The 22,592-nt window shown below is 49.8% G+C and overlaps 1 protein-coding gene and 1 long non-coding RNA gene across 3 annotated transcripts in view; one reads left to right on the forward strand and one right to left on the reverse strand.

The window, feature by feature from the left end:
• GASK1A (golgi associated kinase 1A) overlaps positions 1 to 22,592 on the reverse strand; it is a 59,652-nt gene that overhangs the window by 12,042 nt on the left and 25,018 nt on the right. For both annotated transcript variants that reach the window (XR_012323980.1, XM_019946901.3), the window contains exons 2-3: positions 15,865 to 17,160; positions 846 to 968 (exon numbers count right to left, since the gene is read on the reverse strand). Coding sequence is in view for 1 of the 2 variants with exons in the window: in XM_019946901.3 (XP_019802460.2) it covers positions 846 to 968; positions 15,865 to 17,160 (1,419 nt within the window). In the remaining variant the exon portion in view is untranslated. The remainder of the gene's footprint in view (positions 1 to 845; positions 969 to 15,864; positions 17,161 to 22,592) is intronic.
• On the forward strand, positions 5,468 to 20,855 carry LOC141275724 (uncharacterized). The gene is made up of 2 exons (XR_012323982.1): positions 5,468 to 5,628; positions 11,101 to 20,855. It is a non-coding gene; the product is annotated as an uncharacterized lncRNA (long non-coding RNA).

The following is a 22,592-nucleotide window of genomic DNA, read 5'->3' on the forward strand; positions in this document are numbered from 1 at the left end:
ACAGCTGCCCACCAGGGGTAAACGATGGATATAAAAGCCCTCCCTCTCCCAGGAATATGTGCCTTTTACTGGGGAAGGAGAGAGGTGGCTCTGGGGCAGGGGAGGGAGAGTTCCCACCACCCAGCAGCACCACGAGGCAGCCCTGGCCTGCGGGCTGGTGGGGCTGCCTGACGCTCGGCCCAGGGCAGCATCTGATGGCTACCGTCCAGAGCAGCTGGCCAAGGTGAGGCGGTGAGGACACCAGCCTCACTGGGGGAAGACAGAGCAGCCCCTCCCTAGGGTGGCACTTTGCTCCTCATGCAGGAGAAGCGGCTGTTCTGCCCCACCAGCCTCTCACCGATGGCCACGGCACACGGCTTCCCACCCTGGGCTGTAGTTTTCACAGGAGGCAGCACGGTGTTCCTCCAACAGCCCCAGCCTGTGAGCCATCAGGGGCCAGGAGAGCGCCCTGTCACTGCCACCAACCAGACATGCAGCTTGGGAAACCCCCTTCCCCGCTCCAGGCCCCAATTTCCATATTTACTGGCACATTGAGGGCATCCTACTAGACACACGGTTATTACACTCTGCTTCCTGGAGCCTTAGGGCGTCCCCGGAGTCTTCAGGGCTCAGAGGAGTTAGTGACAACAGCTCCAGCCCACACCCCATACCTACCTAAACCACATCCTCAAAGTTCCACCTGTGTCAGTTCTATATATTAAGGCTTCCTGAAAACATTTAAAGGGTTCTGCTGCTGAAAAGAACAGGATTGGGACACCCCAAGGTCACGTGATCTCTGACACTTGCCAACAGCATCTGCTGATGGAGACAGGAAGACCTGAGTCTGGGGCGACCCGGGGACATACCAAGATGTGGACCAGCCGCAGCTCCCCCGGGTTCCGGCATTTCTCTCGGAGCCTCTCTTCCACACAGGGGTCCGAGGGTTCGGGCTCGAAGCCGCAGCAATAGCGATCCAGGCGGTCATGGACCTGCGGGGACACCGTCCTCTGAGGGCCCAGCACTCGGGCCGCCGGAGCCCTGGGGCCACACGCTGGGGGCCATCCTCAGGGATCTTGGCACTGGTCAGCTCTGCTGCTGGCCTCCGGCTGTGACAGGGCTTCTGCTTGCTCCTCAGCCAGCCTGCCCTGCACCAGGACTGCTTGCTCACACTGCGTGGATTTCCACCCAACATTCACTGCTTAATCTCTGCCACTGGCCCTGAGCTCCAGCCTGGGGCTGACTGTCTCATCTGCCTGGGGAGACCCACACATGACCACTTTCTCTTTAATCAGCAAATGCTACATCAGGGGTTCCTCCCTTTACAGAGATAAAAATCTTTTAATGACCATCCAGGCAGCTCCTGCCTTAGGACAGTGCTTTCACCCTGCAGGAGGCCTGAATCAAAATCAGGAAGGAGAGCATTCCTGTTCCTGGCTCCTCTTACACTGGATGCCTAAAATGGGAGCAATGACGCTCCCTCAGGGATGATCACGATGTGCTTTAATAAGAAATATGGTCTCTTCCCTGGTTCCTGGCACAGCGCTCCTAAAACCCCTGCAATTTGCTCAGTGATATGAGTGTCTTTTGTTATTCATAATAAACCCTCTGAGCATATCAGAGTTTAATAAGGTGACTCAGCGGGGCCCTTAGATCACTTCAGGCTGATTGCCAGATAGACAAGGAGAGAGCAGAACTTTCAACCCTACCCTCCAACTTCTGGGAAGAGTAGGAGAGCTGGAAACTGGGTTATAAAAAGTCTTCAACAGTGAGATTTGGGGAGCTTCCAGGTTGGAGAACACACCCACATGCCAGGAGGGTGATGCACTCCGACTCCATGAGGACATACAGGCTTGTATACTTGGGACCCTTCCAGACCTCTCACCCCATGTACCTCTTCAACTGACTGCTCACTTACATCCTTTGTAATAAACCAGTACACAAAAGTAAAGCGTTTTCCTGAGTTCTATGAGCCACTCTAGCAAATTATTAAACATGAGGAGGGGGTCACGAGAACCCCCAACTTATAGCCAGTTGGTCAGAAGTCCGGGTGGCCCAGGATTTGTGACTGGTATCTGAATCAGCAGTCTTGTGGGAATGAGCCCTTCACTTGTGGGATCCGACATTGAGTCCAGGTGGATAGTGTCAGAATCAAATTGTACACCCAGCTGGAGTTGGAGAATTGGTGGGCTCAGAAGACATCACTCAGATGACCGGCATCACTGCTGCATCTCTATCTCACCCACTCCTCACTGCAGCCTTGCAATAGAAATATTATTGTCCCCATTTACACAGGGGGACACTGACCCCAGACTTGCCCAAGGTCCTACATGTGAAAGCAGTACAGCTGGGATTTGAACCGAGGTCTGCCTGGCTTGAGCCCAGTGCTCTCTGTTATCCTGCCCTGCTTCCCTGAAGGTCGGGAAGGGTGAGCCAGTTAGAGGTCAAGTGAGGTCCCCATCATTACACTAGTTAAGGCTGGAGAAGAGCTTTCAAAACTGTGAAGGAGGCTGTTCTGCCAACCCAAGCCGCAGATCTGATCCAGCTTTAGCCAGCACCACCATCGTGCCTCCCTCTGCCACATGCAGCCAACCCCCTCCACAAATGGCAGAGGGGACGGGGGCGGGGTTGGGGGGACGACACAACCTATAAGCCCCAGGATGCGGCGCTCATCAAAGCCGGGCCAGCCCCCTCGCAGTCCACTCGGGCCCAGCTCAGCGCTGGCCAGAAAAGGTCTCCCTCCATTTCCATCTCCCTTTGTAGGAAACTCTCACATATTCTGAAGAAATACAAAATTGATTTCCTTCTACACAAGCCAGAAAATAACTATAGTTCTATTCACCAATCAACCTCACAAAACCGGAGTCCAGAAACGAGACAGTGTTAAACAGTCCCAGCTTCTGTCCCAAACCTGGAGGACAGGCCCAGCTTGGCCGGCGGCAAACGGCCAGAGCCCTGTCCAGGCAGCGAGCCCACGAATGAGCCCCCGGCGCAGACAGTCACTGCTTTGGTCTCCCAGACTTTGGAGAACAACAATTACCAGTAACAGAAAAGCCTGGCTCAAAATGGCTTTAACTGTAGGGGAAATTAAGATCATCTACCGCAGGAAGTCTCGTGGTGGGGCAGCGGGGGGATTTAGCAGTTCCTACTGTCACGGTAAGGACTCGGGTTTCTTTCTGCTTCTCACTGTACCCGCACAATGTTAAGGACATCCCTTTGTTGTCTCAGGAAGCCTGCAGGTGGCTGTTGTGGGTATGTTTTTCCTTGTTATGTCTAGAGAGAAGGAGACAGAGACACAGGAAGGGAGGGAGGGAGGGGCGGGGAGGCGAGGAGAGAAAAGGAAGCTATCCCCCAACAGTCACGGAATAGAAGTCCTTCCTTTCAGCCTGACTGGACCATATTTGGACACAGGATCATCCCTGGTCCAGTGGCAGCCAGGGATGCACAGACCTCTGCGCCCAGGCATGGGGGGAAGGTGAATCACACCAGGGCTCTGTGCAGAAGGAACGAGAGCAATCAGCTGGGAGCCCCAGTATCCTCGCTCAGGCTCGTAACACAAGTGTTGACCGGGACAGGGCTGAGGACGGAGCCCTGCGGCATATGCCCCAGAGACCTCTATTTGCCCTAACAATTTTTGAATCCACCTGAGGCTAGTATCACGCCCCCATATTTCTCCATATGGTCCTAGAACTTAGCGGGTGAGGGTGGTCCTCCTCCATGCATTCACACACATGCCTTCCTCAGCAGAAGCCTTCGAGGCTGCCCACACAGAGGTTTAGAACAGAGGTCGGCAAGCTTTCTCTATAAGGGGCCAGACAGTAAATACTCTAGGCTTTGGAGGCCATATGGTCTCTGTCACGACTACCCACCTCTGCCTCTGTAGTGCATATTGTACGTATTCTACCTAATATGCAAACAAATGGTCATAGCTATGTTCCAAAAAACCTTTATTTACATACACTGACATTTTAATTTCATATAATTTTTATATGTCACAAAATATTCTTCTTTTGAGCTGTTCAACCACTTAAAAATGCTAAAACCATTCTTAGCTCATGGGCCATACAGAAACGCAGAGAGGGGAATTTGGCCTACAATCTGGGCCATGCCTGTGACCCTGGTTTGGAGCCCAGTTGATCTGGGGGTGAATCGTGGCTCCACTGTGTCCTAACTCCATGACCTAAGGAAGTTAGTTAACCCCACTACGCCTCAGTTTTCTCATCCACAAAGTGGAGCAGTGATGCTCCCTCAGGACCTCACTGAGGACCACACAAGGTGATGATGTAAACAAAGCAAGGGTGGTTGTCCTGGAGGGCCCTGGAAGGGACAGGCCCGAAGGCCTGGAGGAATCTCAGGGTTCCTCCCTCCAGAAGCCCCGGCCCCACCCCACCTATAGGCCTGAGAACCAGAGTCTGAAATAAAGCAACGCCATGACAATCTAGCCACTCTCTTCTACGTGCAGGCCTGGTTTCTGGAGTGCAGACACATCTGTGAGATGGACACCACCTACCAAGTCCTCTTTGGCTGGGAGAATAAATGCCAGGACAGTTCTAGCAAGACTGAAATACGGTAACTGCTCTGGATTTCACGTGATGCCTGATGCACAGCCAGCCAAACCCTCTTTCTCCTGCCAAACGCTCCCTGACCCTGTGCAGATTTCAACTCGCTGCAGCGTTGCAAGTTGAAATGCTGGAAGCTACGAGGAATAACAGCCCACGTGATACAGGCGGCGCTGGCGTCCCCAAATCTACACCCATTTGAATGCTGAACAGGAAGGGGCTGGCCAGGTGCAGTTGCCAGTGTGATTAATCTGCCACGCTGTCTGGGAACTTTTTTCCACTGAAGAGAAATTCAGTTTAAACTGCAGTAGTCAAGCAGGACCAAGCTTAAGCTTCATTCCCAAATCGCTTCAGGATTTGATTTTTTTCCCCCTTTTTGAAAAAATGAGGAGTTACCAAGAAAAAATGATACTCCTTTGCAGTTTTGGTTTTCTGATGAACCTAGCAGAGTTGGATGATCGTGAAGTTTTTGTTTAATTCTAGTTAAACAGTTGTGAAGCCCTTACTCTGTGCTGGGTACCGCTCTGAGTGCTTTACCCATCACCACTCATTTAACCCCTCCCAGCAGCCAGGAGCCAGATACAGTTATTATCCCCATTTCAAAGATGAGGGAACTGAGTCACAGAGGCTAGTAACGTGCCTAGGGTCCCACAGAGCGAAAGTGGTGGCACCTAGGGACTTCCCTGGCAGTCCAGTGGTTAAGACTCCACGCTTCCAACGCAGAGGGCGCGGGATTGATCCCTGGTCAGGCAACTAAGATCCCACACGCCACGCTAAGACCCCACATGCCTGCGTGGACAAAAAAAAGAAAGAAAGCGGTGGCGCCTAGACTCAGACCCAGGCAAGTCTGGCTCTGACCACTGAGTCAGACTGGGTGGCAGGTACACGTTTTTTGGCACCAGAGAGTACAAGCTCCCCAATGCAAAAGAGAAGATATGGTTCAGCCTGATCCCCAGCACTTGTTCTGCACAACGAGACTCAGCTGAGGTTTTCTGAGTGAAAGGCTGAATGAATGAAGCGCATAGCTGGCTGACAGCAGGAAGGATCGGGGGGTGCTTCACGTGAGGACTATCACTGAAAGCCTGCCTGTCAGGTGAGCCCCACATCCCTGCCCAGGATACCAACACCAGAAGGCTTCGGGGGGAGGCCTGGCTCTGGGGTCCCCAAACAGGACATCTGGTGGGACAAGACACTGCAGTCTGCCAAGAGGGACACCAGGCCCAGCTGTGGGGAGGGGAGGTCTGGGAGGAGCCCAGCACAGGGCACGAGGGGTGGCCCGAGTCCTCTAACCCATCCACCAGGCTCCTGGGCCAAGACGCGTTCCTCAGCCAGTGCCTGATCTGAGTCTGGTGGATTCCAGAAGAACTGCCTGCTGTCCCTGGTGGCCCTGCCCCCTATGCAGGACCTTCCCCTCACCTGGGGACAGTCACAGGCCCAGGTTCTTCTGGATGGGAAGGGTGGCTCTTGGCCGGGCCAGCTCACTGCCAGATTGCCCCAGAGTGGCAGCATCTCTGTCCAAGGAGGGCAGCAGGCTGGTCTGTTAAAGAATTCGTGAGGCTTTGGGGAGGTCGGGGTGGGGGAGGTGTGGGTTACTCTGTACTGACTCTTACTCTCCTCTGATGACTCCCTCTGCAGTTCTCCCCTGGTGTCCTGACAGAGGGCAACCTTCCCGGAGGCCCAGGGGAGGAACATCTGGATGCCTCATCTGCCCCAAGCCTGAGGCCAGAGGTCTCAGCACCGGCTCTGGATGTGGGTGAATAGACTGGCTGGTGGGCTTTGAGGAGATGGTCTGAGAAGAACTAGACCTTAGCTAAAAAGACATCTGTAGATCACCCTACATTTTAAACATCAACACAAAACCCAGCAGCCGTGAAAAGATGAATCCACCACAGCAAAATAGGTTCCAATCAAGAAGACTGGGATGAGTCACCATGGGAACACCTTTCACAAAACGTCCCCACATCAATGCACTAGAGGGGGGAGTATTGTGAGCGCCTCCCTGGATACTCAAAAGGCATTCGATATAATTTTTACATCCATTCCTGACAAGAAAAACTCTAATAAAGCAAGAATAGCGAATAGTTCTTCAGTCAAAAGCCAGCATGATGTTTAATGGCAAAACACTAGAAATTGTCCCAAAAAGAAACCAGTCAAGTCCATCATCCCATTACTATTTACCATTAATCTAGAGGCACCACAACTGTAGTGAGGTAAGAAGAAAGAAAGAAGAGGCAATGAGGAGACAAAGTGCATTCATTACAGAAGAAATGATCGTATACTTGGCATAAACCAAGCAACTGTTAGAAGCAGTACGAAGTAAGCAAGAGGCCAGTAACCAAACTATGACACAAAAATAATATCCTTCACACAGACCAAGAGCTACGGGCCAGAACATATTGAGATAGGCTGGGACCTGGGACCCTTCACCAGAGTGCTTGCAATACAAAGAAACTATAAGGGACTAAAAATAACTGCACACAGGCTCAGTGGGGCAAATTATGAACAATAAGATACAAAAAGGTCACAAACCAACTGTCACTTCTGAGGTGCCGGGAGCAAAAGGAGGGCCCCGCAAAAGCAGGGCCCCGCGCACATGACCCCTGCACACAGCACCACCAAGGGGGTGTGCAGACCACCTAAGCTACGCCTCCTGTCCAACCCACCCATCCGCCCCCAGCCTCACCCCATTTAAGGGACCAGCTCGCCCTCGCCTTGGGAAGTGAGCAAGGGCACCTGTTTCTTGTTTTCGCTCCCGTGTGCTGCAGCACGAGCTCCAATAAAGCCTTGCCTGAATTTCTCATCTGACTTCTTATCAATTTCTATTAATTTAGGTCTCCTGCCGAGTTTTGGATTGGGTTGTTTGTTTTTTTGATATTGAGCTGCATGAGCTGCTTGTATATTTTGGAGATTAATCCTTTGTCAGTTGTTTCGTTTGCAAATATTTTCTCCCATTCTGAAGGTTGTCTTTTCGTTGTATATGTATAGCTGGTTCACTTTATTATAAAGCAGAAACTAACACACCATTGTAAAGCAATTATACTCCAATAAAGATGTTATAAAAAACTTCTATTGATTAAAGAGTCCAAGAACCCAGGTCAGTAACAATATAATGGAAGGAAAGAGGCCATTTTCAGTGGTCACAAGAAGATGAAATAACAGTATCATCCCAACATGGAAGTGAAGATCTAGCTCAAGAAAACATCAAGATGCTTCTGAGGAACAGGAATAAATGGAAAGACATAGCCTGTCCTTGGCTAGAATGACCCTGTATTTTAGGATGTAAACGCTCTCTCTGTTAGTCCATGCAAATTTAATTTGATTCCAGTAAAGTCCCAAAAGGACTTGGGAAGGCAAAGGAAGTAACAAGCTGACTCTAAATTTCACAGAAGAATAGTATGCAAGAATATCAGAAAAACCTTAAAAAAGAGCAATGAGAAAGACCGAGCACTCCCAGTTATTAACTTAAAATATAAAGCATGATAATTAAAACAGTGTGATCCTGACACATAAATAGACCCTTTACTGGAACAGAAGAGTCCAGAAATAGACTTTTTAGTACATATGGAAATTGGCTATATGATAAAGACAGCATTTCAAACTGGGGGAAAGAACGATTTTTCAACAAATGGTGCTGGGACATTTGGGCTGCCATCTGAAAAAAAAATCATTGTTTTGCACCTGATCTCTTATTCCAAAATAACTTCCAGATGGATCAAAAATATATGTAAACACATGGGAGAATTTTTTAAATAACCCTGAAATGAGGATGGCCCTTTAAAACATAGTACACTAACCTAGAAATCATGAAAGAAAAACCTGATAATGTTAACAACATTAAAAAATTTTTTGAATTTCTGCACAGCAGAAAGACTAGAAACAAAGTTTAATTGACAATGGAACCTGAGAGAAATATTACAATGCAATGAAAACAAAAGCCTAATTTCCTTAATCTATATAAAGCTCTTAAAGTCATTAAGAAAAAGATCAACAATCCAACAGAAAATGGGGCAAAGGATATGAACGATTAAAAAAAAATCTAAAAAGAGGCAGGATGAGGGTGAGGCAGAAGAAAGTGCTTCTCGCTGCCAGGGACACGCACAGCAGACAGGCACTCCTAAAATGTTTGCACCTGGGGCCCCTCCCTTGCCTCACGAACTCACTTTCTATTGCTGCATAACAAATGACCATGAGCTTAGTCACTTAAAAATGACTCATTAACTCGGTTTCCGTGGGTCGGAATTCTGTCCCGTTTCTGCCGGTTTCTCTGCCCAGGGTCTCAGGCTGAACTCAAGGCGGGGCTGCATCTCTTTTGTAACTCAGGCTCCTCTCCTGGGCTCAGTCAGGTTGTTGGCAGAAACCATTCCTCGTGGTTTTAAGACTATGTTCCCTGAGATCTCAGGGTCCTTCCAGAGGCCGCCCCTCCCCATAGGCAGTTCATAGCGTGGCTGTTTACCTTCTTCCTCGAGGCCCTCAGGAAAATCTCTCTGATGCTTCATCTTTGAAAGACTCTCCTGATTGGCTCAGGCCCACCCAGGAGAATCTCCCTTTTGATTAACTGAAAGTTAACTGATTAGTAACCTCAACAATATCGCAATAACTTTGTATGGTGACAGATGGAAACTAGACTTATCGTGGTGATCATTTTGTAATGTACAGAAATATGAAATCACTATGTTGTACACCTGGAACTAACATAGTGTTGTAGGTCAATTATACTTCAATTAAAAAATAAACACCCAGAGCTAACTGATTGATAACCTAATCACTGAAATGATATTCCATCTATTCGCAGGTCTCATTCCTACTCAAGGACAGGAGTTAACGCTAAGGGGGGTGGTTATCTTGGAGACCATCTTAGAATTCTGCCCATCACACCTCAGCCTAATCGAGGTCCTGCTTTTAAATATATGTAAAGATGCTTGATGTCACCCTTTAAACACCCTTGTCCGGGCGGGCTGTTTCACCCCTCCACCGTTGGCTGTACCACCTGTGCAGGAGGGAGGAGTGCAGCACCCATCTCTTGGGTCTGTTGTAGGACTTGAAGGAGCTCATGTGTGGGCACTCTATAAACGGTAGCTACTATTATATTTCATGTCACCGGCTGGAAGCCTGAGAGGTCGGCAGTGGTCACGGATCTGGGCTCCTCTCTAACTGCCACAACACCTGATGTTCCAGGGAGCCCAAGCCAGAGGAGATGCCATGAACCATAGACTTGAACTCAAAATAAGGAACACACACAGGATCACAAATGACTGAACCCGGCTCCCCGGGAAGGAAATGGGCCAACCTTAACCCAAAGAGACCTAGAAGAAATGACTTTTCCAGAGTCAGTTAAGTCAGCAAAGAGGGCAAGGGTATGCCCTCTACGACCAAGCCGCACTAGATTCGATCCCAGCTCCAACACTTAAGGCCTCGTGACTGTGGGCAAGTTCCTTAGCCCTTCTAAGCCTGTTTCCTCACCTGTGGAAAGGAGCTAAAAATACTGTGCCCCCCTAGGGCTGTTATGCATCAACACATGCTAAGTGCTGGCACGGGACCTGATGTGGAGGACGTCAGGCAGCATTTTATGCTGTCATCTGTTCTGGATGCATAAGTTAATTACGTGCCAGAGGCAAGGGCTGGACAAATGACTGTCACATTGTTTTCTTCCTCTAAGATTCTCTACCAGACCCGAAAAGAAATGGAGAAGGCCTTGGGATTCTTCTCAGTCTAGAGGAAGGAGTGACATTTGAGGAAACAGAACACAGCAGCACCTAGATAGGAAGTCGTACAGAGACCCTGGATTCATTCATTGATTTGTTCATCCATTCATCCACTCGTTCACTCATTCAACAAGTGCTTATCTAGGACCAAACCAAGAGCTTGGCCCTGTGCTAGGTGCTGGGGATGTGGTAGTAAACAAAACACAGCGACAGAAATGAACAAATAAATAAAATAAAATTTACATACTGTGCTGGGAGTCAGAAAGGAAATAGATAGGATAGCACAAAGGAGAAAGAGGATAACAATGGGGAAGTAGAGTCAGGAGAGCTGAGGCCCCAGGGAGGAGGAGTCGGAGGCATGTCAGGCTCTTGCACCTGAAGAAACCGACCGAGGCCACGTGCCAAGAGGCGGGGCTAGAGACAGCAGACAGGGATGGATCACGTGGGTCCTTGCAGAACCTGATACCGAGGGCATCGAGATGCTTTGCCTTATGGTAACGAGGAAGTAACACAATCTGATTTACAGTCCTAAAAGAGGTATGTTCTCTACCTGACCAGTTGTCTGCGAACTTCAGAGGTCTCCCTCCAACTTCCAGCTGCTGTAAGCTTTGCCCAGGGGCTTTCTCCAAATGCCAGGGAATTATCACCTCCAGGAACAGCCCTCAACCAAAGACCAAGGGGAGATTTCGCTATAAATACCTCGCATCCCTCACCTCTGCGTGGGCTAACTCTGAACGTGTATTTTATACCATTTCTCAAAATGTTCCTGTGGAACTAAGCCCCAGTCGCCCACAGTGGTGACCTGCTTGTTGACGCCCTTTGTTGGCTGCCTTCCCTCCATCTCACTTTCCTCTTCACTACAGGTGTTTCCTGGGGTCCCCTTGCAGATGAACCACCACAGTGGAATCCTGGTCTCGGGGTCTGCCTGGGGGAAACGAAACCAAGACATCACTCCGGCTTCTGTAAGGAGACTGGATTGGAGGGGGACATAAGCGGAGGTGGGGAGACAAGTCCAGGTAAGAAAAGATGGCGGCCTGGACCAGGTTGGTGGGAGCCGAGGCTTTCTGGGGTCTGGACTTTCCAGAACATGAAGGCCCTTCATAAGCAGAAGCTGCAGAATGACTTCCGTGAGCGAACATTGCTCTCTCACAGGCTGTCCGAGTTCTCCATAGCTTCTCACCCAGCCGAGCGAAGCACATGCCCCCTAAGAGGAAGCAGGGCGTGAGAAAAGAAGCCTGTCTAAAAGGGGAAAATGCAAACGTGCCCAAGCCCCCAGCACTTCCTTCTCTCCCTCTGGCCTCTGGGTAGAAGGCCCTCTTGGGTCCAGGCACAACAGCCCTTGGGCTGGATTTGGCTTACGGCGGATGTGATGGTCATAGCTCCTCCCAAACACGGTTGGCTGTGCCACCTTCACTGTCCCAAGAGGAGGAGGACTTTGTGTCTCTCACCAGAGTGAATGCAACTCTGGCAGCAAGTAGCCCTGGCAGGAAGGCGAGTAGAGCTCTTTGAGCCCCTTCCCCCCAGCAACACACATACACACTCTCCCACCCACTGTGTCCAGCGAGTACAACCAGCTTCTCACTGACTTTCTCTCTTGGTCTTACTTCTCCTGATGACACAGCCCAGGGTGGGGTGGGAGGGCACCCACTCACTATCAGTCCTTTATCTTTCTTAGAGAAACCAGTTTATTAATCAAGAACACCATCCTGGTCACGCCAGCCTGCTGAAACTTGGTTTTGACTGATCATTCACTGGGAGCAGCAGATGCTATTGGGACCCACCTCCGCTCTTTGGCACTCACTACTCCTGTGCATACTGATGGCTTTCTACCCCAAGTGCCTGCAGCTCTCTGCCTTTGCCCCTTTCTGGCTGCAGGAGCATGGACCAGTCTAGACCATTGACCGGAAGTCAATGCCCTCAGGAGCAGTCTCAACCAGCGATGGCTGGGAGTTAGTGGCCCAGCTTCTTTGGCCCTTGGGCGGGACGACTTGAGGCGTTTTCTACATATTCCCCCAAAGGTCTCCGGGATTGAGCCCCAGTTGCCCACAGCAGTGTACAGACACCACATGGAGAGTATGTGGGTTGATGTGAATGGTGTGCACATATGTGGCTATAGCATGTATGTGGCTATGTTCATGTGTGAGTTTATGTACAGTGTGTGTTTTGGGGGCGTGTTGACTGATCTGACTATTGTCTAACAAGTGTTTGCTCCCCCTTCTACTCTGAACAGAGTGTACTTCCCTTCCCTGACATTGGGCTTGGCCACTGACTTAACTCTAGCCGAGGGAATATTAGCAGAAGTGACATCAGCAGAGGCCTTAAATGTGCTTCTGCAGTTTGGCTGAGCCCTTGGGCTTCTTCCTCATTAGAAGGATTGCCCCAGGTGGTGCTTCCTCTTCAGCCTGGGCTCCAGAATGAGAAACGACGAGCAGACCTGAACCCACAGCTTTGGGCCAAGCTCAGCTGAGCCCAGCTGACCCACAGACCCTGGAGCAAGAAATCAAGAGCTGGTGTCTCAAGCCATTGAGTTTCGGAGAGGTTTGTTACGTGGCATTACTTCAGCAATCACTGATACAGAGTGTTACGGGGGATTTGCAAAGCACGGGGTATGGTTTGTGCGATACGAGGAATGTGTTTGTGTATTTTGTGTCTGGGCAAATGTTATGTTGTGATACATAAACACAGAATAACAAGGGTTTATATTGGATGAGACAAAACAGACGAGCAAGCATACTGCAGAGTGCGCTGCATGTGGAGTTTGTACCTGGCTTCTGGTCAGAAGGGACCTCAGGTTCCTGGGCTGGGAAACCCACAGCCCTGCCTCTCTCCAACTTGCCTGTGGTTTCTAGGAAGGCGGCATCCTCCAGACAGGGGTGTTTGACTTGCCTGGTGTTCAGCAAACCCAGGAAGAGGTGGCACGAGGCCAGCCGAGTTGCGTCTGACCACACACACCCAACCTGCGTGTGCTTTGGCTGTTGAACCTTCCACCCCCATGGCAGGGCTTGGCAGCTGGGGAAAGGCTCCACACCACAGCCTCCACAGATGGACAGAGGGGCTCTGTGTGGGCCGAAAGCTGCTGCCTGCACATCAGCTGGACTGGGGCTTTGCAAGGAGGGGCCTCCGAGCTCAAAGCCCCAGGGCATCCCTGTAAGCACCTCCTCTTCCTGCCCTCATTCATGGCTAGGTGAAGAGGACTCTGTGAGTAAGTGGGTAAGCTCTGGAGTCAGACCGTCCAGGCTGTATCTCAGCTCCACTAGCCATGGCCTTGGGCAAGTAACTTAACCTCTCTCTGCCTCAACTGTTCAACTTTAAAACAGGGAGAAACGTAGTATCTCTCTAGTAAGGTTGCCATGAGGATTGGATGAGTTAATTCCTGTAAAGTATTGGAGACAGTGCCTGTTTATTATTGAGCTTGGGCCACCCGCCAGGCGCTGTATGAAGTACATTACGTGAATGACCTTGCATGCACAAAGCACACAAGGTCAGTGTTATCTGATGGAAGCTGGGCTCCCTCCAGAGACAGACCTTGAGACAAGAATTCAAAGCAAAACCAGTTTATCTGTGAGCTAATTCAAAAACACAAGCAAGGAGAAGGGAAGGGAGACAGGGAGGGCCAGCAATGACCACTGTGGGTAACTAGGGCTCGGTCCTGGTAGGGAACTGAGAGACACATGGAATCGCACCACAGAGCTACCCCAGGGGCTTTTACACACCAGCTCCCATCAGTCACAGGAGGGCAGCTCCTGGAGGGAGCATGACCATCTCTCCCACTTTAACCAGGACTGTAAGTCTGGTCCGGGAAACCCCTGCATCCCAGGCTAGATGGCAGGCCACACTGTCTGGAGGGCATTAATTCCCAGCCCTCAGCTGGTCACACCCTGCGCAGAGCAGGCTCAGGGCGCAGAGCCCGAAGATGCAGATGCTGGCAATTCAGAGCTACCATGTGCCCAAGGGCATAAAGTCGGGACACCCGGTCCCCTTTAGAGGTGAGAGAAGTGAAGCTCAGAGAGGCAAACTAATCTGCTCAGCGTCACACAGTGGCAAGGGGCCTGTGGGCAGGGGGTTCAAACCCAGGTCTGTCTGATGCCAAAGCCCATGCCAACCACCAGGGCCCACACTCCTCCCTCCACAAGGGCAGCCACGAGACAAGGGTTAGAGGAGCTGCGAGTATCGTGGGAGCCCAGCTAGTCCAGTGACTGGAGACAAACATCCACAGGCAGACAGGTAACATCCAACCGTTCGGGGGTGGGTGTTAGACAATTAAGAGGTATGGTCTTCGGCCAAAAGGAGAGTATGGCAGCCTTTAAAGGGGGCAGCAGCTACTCAGCTCAGGAGGATTCCTGCCACGTGGGAATGAAGGCCCCATGTTACTAAACCATCCAATGTTTCAAAGGAAGTGGGATTTCATGAGAAATCTCCAGAGTATTAAATGTGGTCTGAGAATTTTCTAAAACACATTTTGAACCAACCTTATATGGACCAAAGAGGGCGCATCAGTCCCTGGCTACCCGGTTACGGCACTGAACTCGTTCTGTGGTGCGTCCACTCACCCCAGTAGGTAAATTTAGGGCTAGTATTGATCTCTTTCCTCAACAGGGGTCCCTACAGAAATGGGGGCTGCCTTGGTGTGCATTTAGCACACATATCCACCTGCTTTGCGCTCTAATCGTTTTTTGTCTTTCTTTCTGGCCACATTTTCCCACTCGTGTCTCCACGGCTGACATCCAGCTCACAGGTCCCAGAACAGCCACACTGGCTGTTCACAGGTCACTTAGTAAATAGCTGATGGCTGCAGTCCCCCTGTTAACCTCTGGGCCCTGATCGCCAACCCCTTCTCCAGGACCCCCGAAAACTCCAGGGTTAACTCCTGGCCCAGCAGAGGCCTCAGCTGGCCCTGTGGCTTCCTTCTCATTCTTCAGGGCCCAAGCTGGACCATTATCATCCCTTTATCTCTCCCCTCTCCCATTCTGTCTCTCCTCCACCTCGACTTTCTTTTCAGAATTATGCAACCATCTTGAATCCTACTTGATTCAAGGATAAAACATTACCAACAGTAGCGTGCTGATAAATGTTTAACAACCAGCTCTCAGGGAATAGGGAGGAGTCCTGATTTGTAGCATTTGCTGATTCCCTTGATGTAAATACTCCTACGCTGGCCAATTTCAAGCTACCAACATGGATGAATGTGGAGCTAGCAAGAGATATGCAGTAACTCATCATTATGTAGTATTTACTAGGTAGATGCAAAAAACCTCAAGAGCTCAGATAATAGTACAATGTAAAATAATTATGAAGTGATGAGTTCAGAGTATTATTACCTTTGTTTCTAATATAACTTATTATATTGTGAGTTTATATAATTTAAATTTTAATAACGCCTGTGTTTCACAGCCAGGTCATAAAATTCCTGAAATTCTTGTGAGCCTATATGAGCTCGTTCCAGCACACCAATGGATGAATGAACTCAGAGGCAGAAAAATAACAAAAACGGGTGCTTGGTGATCAAAAGACAAGGACTAGGGGGAAAGTCACCGTCCATCCTCAGGTGGACAGTTCCGGCGTCTCAATTCACCTCAAATCCCCTACCTCCACTGCTCCCCACCCCCGCCCCGCCTGGACCCACTTACCTGCAGCAGGAAGTCGAAGAGTGCCAGGCGTGCCCACTCAGTGCGGTGGATGCCCAGGCATGCGGCCTGGCCCGGCTGGCTGCAGTCACGTGCCAGCAGGGCCTGGTACTGCAGCCAGCCCAAGGCCAGCGAGTTCTGGTCGTCATCTGGATCACCCAGGTGCTGCACGTCGGGTGCCCACCAGATGACGGGCCTTGCGCCACCGTCCGTGTAGCGGTAGGGCAGCAGGGGGCTGTGGAAGCGCCTGGCCACGGCAGGTAGGCTCCGGCGCAGCCCCAGCACGCGGTCCACGTGGAAGGACAGGACCTCAGACAGGTCCCCAGGCCTCTTGATCAGGCCACAGAGCCCCTGGGAGCAGAGGTGGCTGAGCCCCGGAGACAGGTCCTGAAGGGCACCCTTGGCGGAGAAGCCAACCTGCAGCACCTGCCCATGGCCAGGGACCCTGGCTTTGCCCACCACCTGCCCCTGCGCCAGCAGCTGGAGGGTCTGCACATCCTGCTCTGTGAGCCACGGGGGCACCTGTTCGCTGGTCCTCAAGCCACTCGACAGCCTGGGGGTCTCAGCGTCACACCACACAGATCCTTGCAGCTCCCCAACAGAGCCAGGCCACTGACGAGCCCCCGTGGCCGGGGAGGGACCCCCTGCTTGTCGTCCACCAGTCAAGGCTCTGTTCCTCAGTCCTGGCAGATCCCCGCCTTCTGCTGGATGAGGCCAGAGGGTCGGTCCAGCAGTAGCTCTCCAAGTCTGTAATGCTGCCATGTTGTGCCCTGCGAGGGGGCCATCTGGGGTGCCCGTCTCGCTCTGTGCCTCCCAGAGGGGACCACTGTGCCAGGGGAGGTCCAGGTCTTTGGTTCCTGGACCCCTGACCTCATCTGCCCTCAGGAGCACCAGATGCCGGGTACTGAGTCTCAGATCTCCTGGAGGTGCCAAAGTAATGCCCCTCTTGACCCTCCCTGGACGCCTGCTGTCCATGCCTGGGGACTGCGTGCTGCTGTCCACGCTCCCTCCGTGGCCTTGCTCCTCAGCACACACCAGGATGGAGCTCCCAGGCAAGGCCCAGCCTCTCCGGAACCTCAGGTTTCTTGCCCGCCGCCTCCAGCTGGAGCTCAGAGCCTGCCTGCTCTGGGGGACAGGGGCACCAGTTACCTGCTGGGGCTCCACGGGACCAGGGTCTGGGCTGGCGGCTGGGTGCTGTGGAGGGAAGCGGGTGACAGCCACCACAGACAGAGCCATTAAGAGGCAGAATGCCGTCACCAACCGCCTCTTGCCACGCAGCTTTCTCCAGAGCCAAGATGCCTGGGGGATGGGGTAGAAAAAAAAGCTTGAGACCTGCGAAAACATCAGCCCTAACCCACAAGACAACAGGACGGTGGATGAAGGAACATCGTGGGTGAACGAAGAGGGGAAAGAGCAGAGCCAGGTGGAGTAACGCCTAGCTGTCCTCGAGAGGCCCGGGAGCCAGCTGCGCTCCTGCCTCAAAGCTCAGCCTGCTCTGTCCCCAGGACAGCCCTGGCCGATGCCTGCAGGCAGACTAGGCTTCTCCTCTCTGAGTAAACTGCCATGATGACTCTAGTCAGCAAACGCACTGAGAGCCTTTCCCCATCTTCCCCCACCACCAAGTGCGGGCCCCTGTCGTTTCGTCTCCACGTGATCCCACTCTGCGGACCTGCAGTCGTCTCCCACAAACACGCTCTTCCCTTTTCTGCGGCACACGGCCGCCCAGCTACAGATGACCTTGCCTGGCCTCCCTAGCAGCCAAGTGTGACCCTGGGACTAAGTCCTTGCCTATGGCCCAAAGCAGCCAAAAGGAGGCTGGCTGCCCCGGCTTTCCCCTCTCTGGGCACACAGGTGTGGCAGTGGCAGCTCCACACGTCTTGGCAAGGACACACCCTGGGGCAGTGAGTTTTCAGCACGTGATCTCTGCACCAGCAGCATAAGCATCACCCGGAAACTTGTGGGAAATGCAAATTCGCAGGTCCTACCCCGGAACCACTAGATCAGAAACAGGGGCGCAGCAACCTGTGTTTTAACAAGTTCTCCGGGTGATTCTGCTGCTTGGGCACCGTGGAGCCACCAGAAGGAAGGAACTTGGGAGCTTGCGTGACCCCATGGGAGCAGAACTGGCAAGAGCTGTTTAAGCCACTGTATTTTGGAGCCCCCCTAACTGTGAGCCTGAGGCGCCATCTCCATCCCCTCCAACACCCCAGCAGCTACATCCGTCCAGGCACCCTGACCCCTGACCAAAGCTGATGGGGCCATCCTGGACCCTGATCTACACTGGTCCAAATCGCTCCTCAGCCCCAACCTTGCCCCGGGAACAAAGGCTTGTGACGAGTCAGCAAGGTTGGCTTGCTCTGCTCGTGCACTTGAGATCAGGGGCACGTGGCTGCCCAGCTAACGATGACAGCAGCGGCCGTATGCTATTGAGAGCCAGTCTGCAGGGAGAGAGAAGAAACAGCTGCAAACCAGAAACCCAAACAGGAGGGAGCACCTGCCCAGCTTCCTGAAGCTTCTGGTTCCAGTCCTGAGCTGGCCCAGCTCTCTGTTCTTCTTTCACTGGGTGGATTTAGCCCATTTCCATCACTTGAGATTCCATACACGTTTAGTCTTTGTTCTGTCATAATATCTTATGGTATATTTTTTGTATTTATAATTTTTGAAGCCTTCCACTATGTTTTCAGTTATGTTTACTTTGCTTTTGGGGTGTATATTTCTTATAACATTTAGGAAATTTTGATCTGGGTCCTAATGATTACCTTTATGATTATATGCCCTTAAATGTCTAGTTCTTTAAACAGTAGCTCTTAAACCCGAGTAAGAATAATCATACGATTATTTCCTTTCCCCCCATTCCCTACCATTTTTTTGCTATTCAATTTTAATCACTAGTATTATCTTTTTTAATGTTTGCCATTGTACAATTTAAAATGCTTACGTTTCTACTATATTTTGTCAGCTTTAAATGATATTCTTTGGTCCCCAGCTATTATTCACAAACAGCATGTTTGTTCTTTCTCCCACTTTTCCCTCATTCACCTTCCAAAGTTTTCTATTTGTGTCATTTCTATATTGTTAGGATATAAAACATGTCCCTTCTGCTCTATTACTCCAATACTTACACTTGTTCGGTCTTAGTTCTTCAGTTAAATATATTCTTTGCATACGCCTGTCCCCTTTTGCCCTAGTTTTCCATTATTTCTTGGTTGACTGAAGTTAAAACTCCATAATTTTCTCAAGAAGTACTCATGGGTATAATAGTCTCTGGGTTCTTGCATGTTCAAAACTATTTTTCTATAGCATTCATACCTGAAAGAAAGTTTGGCAAGATATAAAATACTGCTCACAGTTTCTTTCTTGGAATAGCTTGTAGGTTCTGCTCCACAGTTTTCTAACATCAAATGATGCTGTGGAGAAATCTAAGATTAGACTGGCTTTTTACCCTGCCTAGGAGCCCTAAGAATTCTTTCCTTTCCTTCCCTTTTTTTTTTTTCATTTTTTCCCCAGCTTTACTGAGGTATAATTGACAAATAAAATTGTGTATATTTAAATTATTAAACATGATGATTTATGTATAGATTGTGAAATGATTACCACAATCAAGTTAGTTAACTCATCCATCACCTTACATAGAACTTTTTGTGTGTGTAGTGAGAATGTTTAAGATATACTCTCTTTGCAAATTTCAAGTATACAATACTAGCTAGTCACCATGCTGTACATTAGATCCTCAGATCTTATTCATTTTATAGCTGAAAGTTTTTTGTTTTTTTTTTTTAGATTCTACATACAAGTGATACTATACAGTATTTGTCTTTCTCTGTCTGGATTATTTCAGTTAGTATAATGTCCTCCAGGTTTATCCATGTTGTTGCAAATGGCAGATTTTCTTCTTTTTTACGGCTGAGTAATATTGCATTGTATACATGTATGCATTTTTCTGTATCCATTCATCCATTGAAGGACATGTAGGTTATTTCCATGTCTTGGCTATTGGGCATAAAGCTGCAATGAACATGGGAGTGCAGACATCTCTTCAAGATTTCTTTTCCTTCAGATAAATCCTCAGAAGGGCTCCTCCAGTTTCTGTTTGGGGTTCCAGGGGCCCCCTCTCTATAGAGTATGCTTTTTGTACCCTCTGTTATGTTCCCCTGAGCCCCCGACTGATTCCAGCTGTCCCTACAGTGGACAATCCCTCTGTACACTGCCAGCTTCCCACCTCAAGCCCCGGAACCATTCCCTGCTTTCTTGCCCACTCTCAGGGAGGCACAGAGGAAATTAACACCTTTGGGGACAACCCTCAACACATAGGTGACAAAAGTCAGTGGGTAAATGCCCAGCCTCCGTCCTTCAAAGGGACCACTCTGAGAAGTATCCTATATGATGCCACAGGATATGCCCAGTGGGACTGAGCCTCTTTTCTATAAAAGAGATGATCTTTGTCTCCCCCTAAGACACCTTTAGCTGATGATCCTTTTGAGGTGAGAGTCTAAATTTTTGTCTTTATTAGATATATTTTAATATGATCTTTATTACTATTTCACACACACACATACGTGTAATACATGCATAGATAAGCACTGTGAAAAACCCAGATAACACAATTGGTCCTCCATAATCATGGGTTCCACATCCCCAGATTCAACCAACTGCAGACCCCATTATTGATGTTAACTTTTCAATTGTATATGAGTTATTATCTCCTTTAATACTCACAACAACGTAGGGAAATGGGAAATATTCAATTTCCTGTTTTACAGATGAGAAAACTGAAAGGTCCAGAGTGCTAATTTGCCCAGAGTCACACAGCTGGCAAGAATACCAGTATTTTTAATTAAAACTAAAAGTAGAAATGGCCATGGACAAAGAATCTGTTTGGTTTTGTTTTTTCCTTCTACAATAAAAAGAAAACTATGTTTTCAAGTTGGATTCACAATCTGGACTCTCAAAGTTCTGAATACCACTAGGGAAAAATAAATCATCTTTTAAAAATGTTTCAAGAAGACAGACTGTTTTGATCCTTCTCTAGGCCTCACTTGGCTTCAGACAACCTGGGGAAAGTTGGCAATTGTGCAGTTGCGCAGAGAAAAAGGTTCGAAACGGCCATGAGCAGATGTCCCTGTAGGGCCACACAAGCAAAGCTTTTGGGAAAAGAAAAGCTGCTTTGATTGAACTGTAAAAACATCCTCTGAAGAGAAATATTCAGCTGAATAATAAAGAGCACTTTAGAGAAAGTAGTAAAGGGAATGATGCATGATGTACTAGAAAGTTTGCTGGTGGAGCCCAACTGACCCCACTGCTACACACCGGCTAGTGGAACCCGCCCCCAATTCTCCCATCCAAAACAAACGCACGGTCTCTTGCGACGCTGGTGGCAGTAGGGAAAGGAGAATGGTGTCTGGTTCTACAGTTTGCTCTGTTTCTCCTCCCTCCTCAAATCTCACCTCCCACCCTTTCACCAAGACTCCCCCCCTTAACTTCTCAGAGAAGATGCCCACTGGACCAGTAGTCACATCCACTCACGGCTGCAGAGGAAGTGGGGTGAAAAAAGAGAGTAGCCAGAAAAACTTTGGGGAAGACACATTTGAGTTCTAGATTAGCTTGCGCCCTTCTGGGTTGAGTTACAATGGGTGAGATACACAACCACTCTGCCCATTTCCTCAGTTATAAAATGGGCGAGAATGAGATAATTCCTCCCTCCAGAGACTGGCATGAGAAAAAAATGAGTCAAAATATAGAAAGGACCCACTACATAGTTTGGTACATTTACATGGTGGGATCAGGGTTTCTGTCCCCACTTTCCGAACCCCCTCTGATTTCTGGGATCTGAAAATTTTCCACCACCACCCCTTCCTGAGTTTTGGCATATTGCAATGGGGACATTTGGAAGTACAGCTCAAGGCAGAGCCAGAAAGAGAAACTCTTTCATCATAAAGCCACAAGCATAAATTAGGAGGAGGCCACCTGGGCAGTGAAAAGGGTCTTGCCCTGCAGAGGCTCCATCCAAAGATAATCCAGGATGGAACAGGAAGGAATCACTTGGCTTAAAAGTATATGAGAGGGCTTCCCTGGTGGCGCAGTGGTTAAGAATCTGCCTGCCAATGCAGGGGACACGGGTTCAAGCCCTAGTCCGGGAAGATCCCACATGCCGCGGAGCAACTAAGCCCACGTGCCACAACTACTAAGCCTGCGCTCTACAGCCCTTGAGCCACAACTACTGAGCCCGCATGCCACAAGTACTGAAGCCTGCACACTTAGAGCCCATGCTCCGCAACAAGAGAAGCCACTGCAATGAGAAGCCCGCGCACCGCAACAAAGAGTAGCCCCCACTCGCTGCAACTAGAGAAAGCCCGTGCGCAGCAACAAGATCCAATGCAGCCAAAAATAAATAAATTAAAAATTTTTTTTAAAGTATATGGGAAGTTGAGGAGAGAAAGGGTGGGAACCAAGAAGGACGTATGCACAAGGCCTAAAAGGAAAAGACTGAGATTTTGGCTTCCCTAATAACTGTAGGAAGGGGACCCAGGAGAGTAGTAAAGAGCCCGGTCCACTGAGAAGCTGTGGGCTGTGCTGGGCTGGACACAGGAGCCGCCACCAAACTCCCCATCATTGCCTCCCTCCATACAGGGTGCAGGCAGCTCTTAAACATGAAGTGAAAGACAGTGTCACTTTTGGAATCATGTAGACCATTTCTTTAAAGTCTCTATTGAATTTGTTACAAAACTGCTTCT

Source organism: Tursiops truncatus, chromosome 10 (genome assembly GCF_011762595.2).
Source record: "Tursiops truncatus isolate mTurTru1 chromosome 10, mTurTru1.mat.Y, whole genome shotgun sequence".
Lineage (NCBI taxonomy): Eukaryota > Metazoa > Chordata > Mammalia > Artiodactyla > Delphinidae > Tursiops > Tursiops truncatus.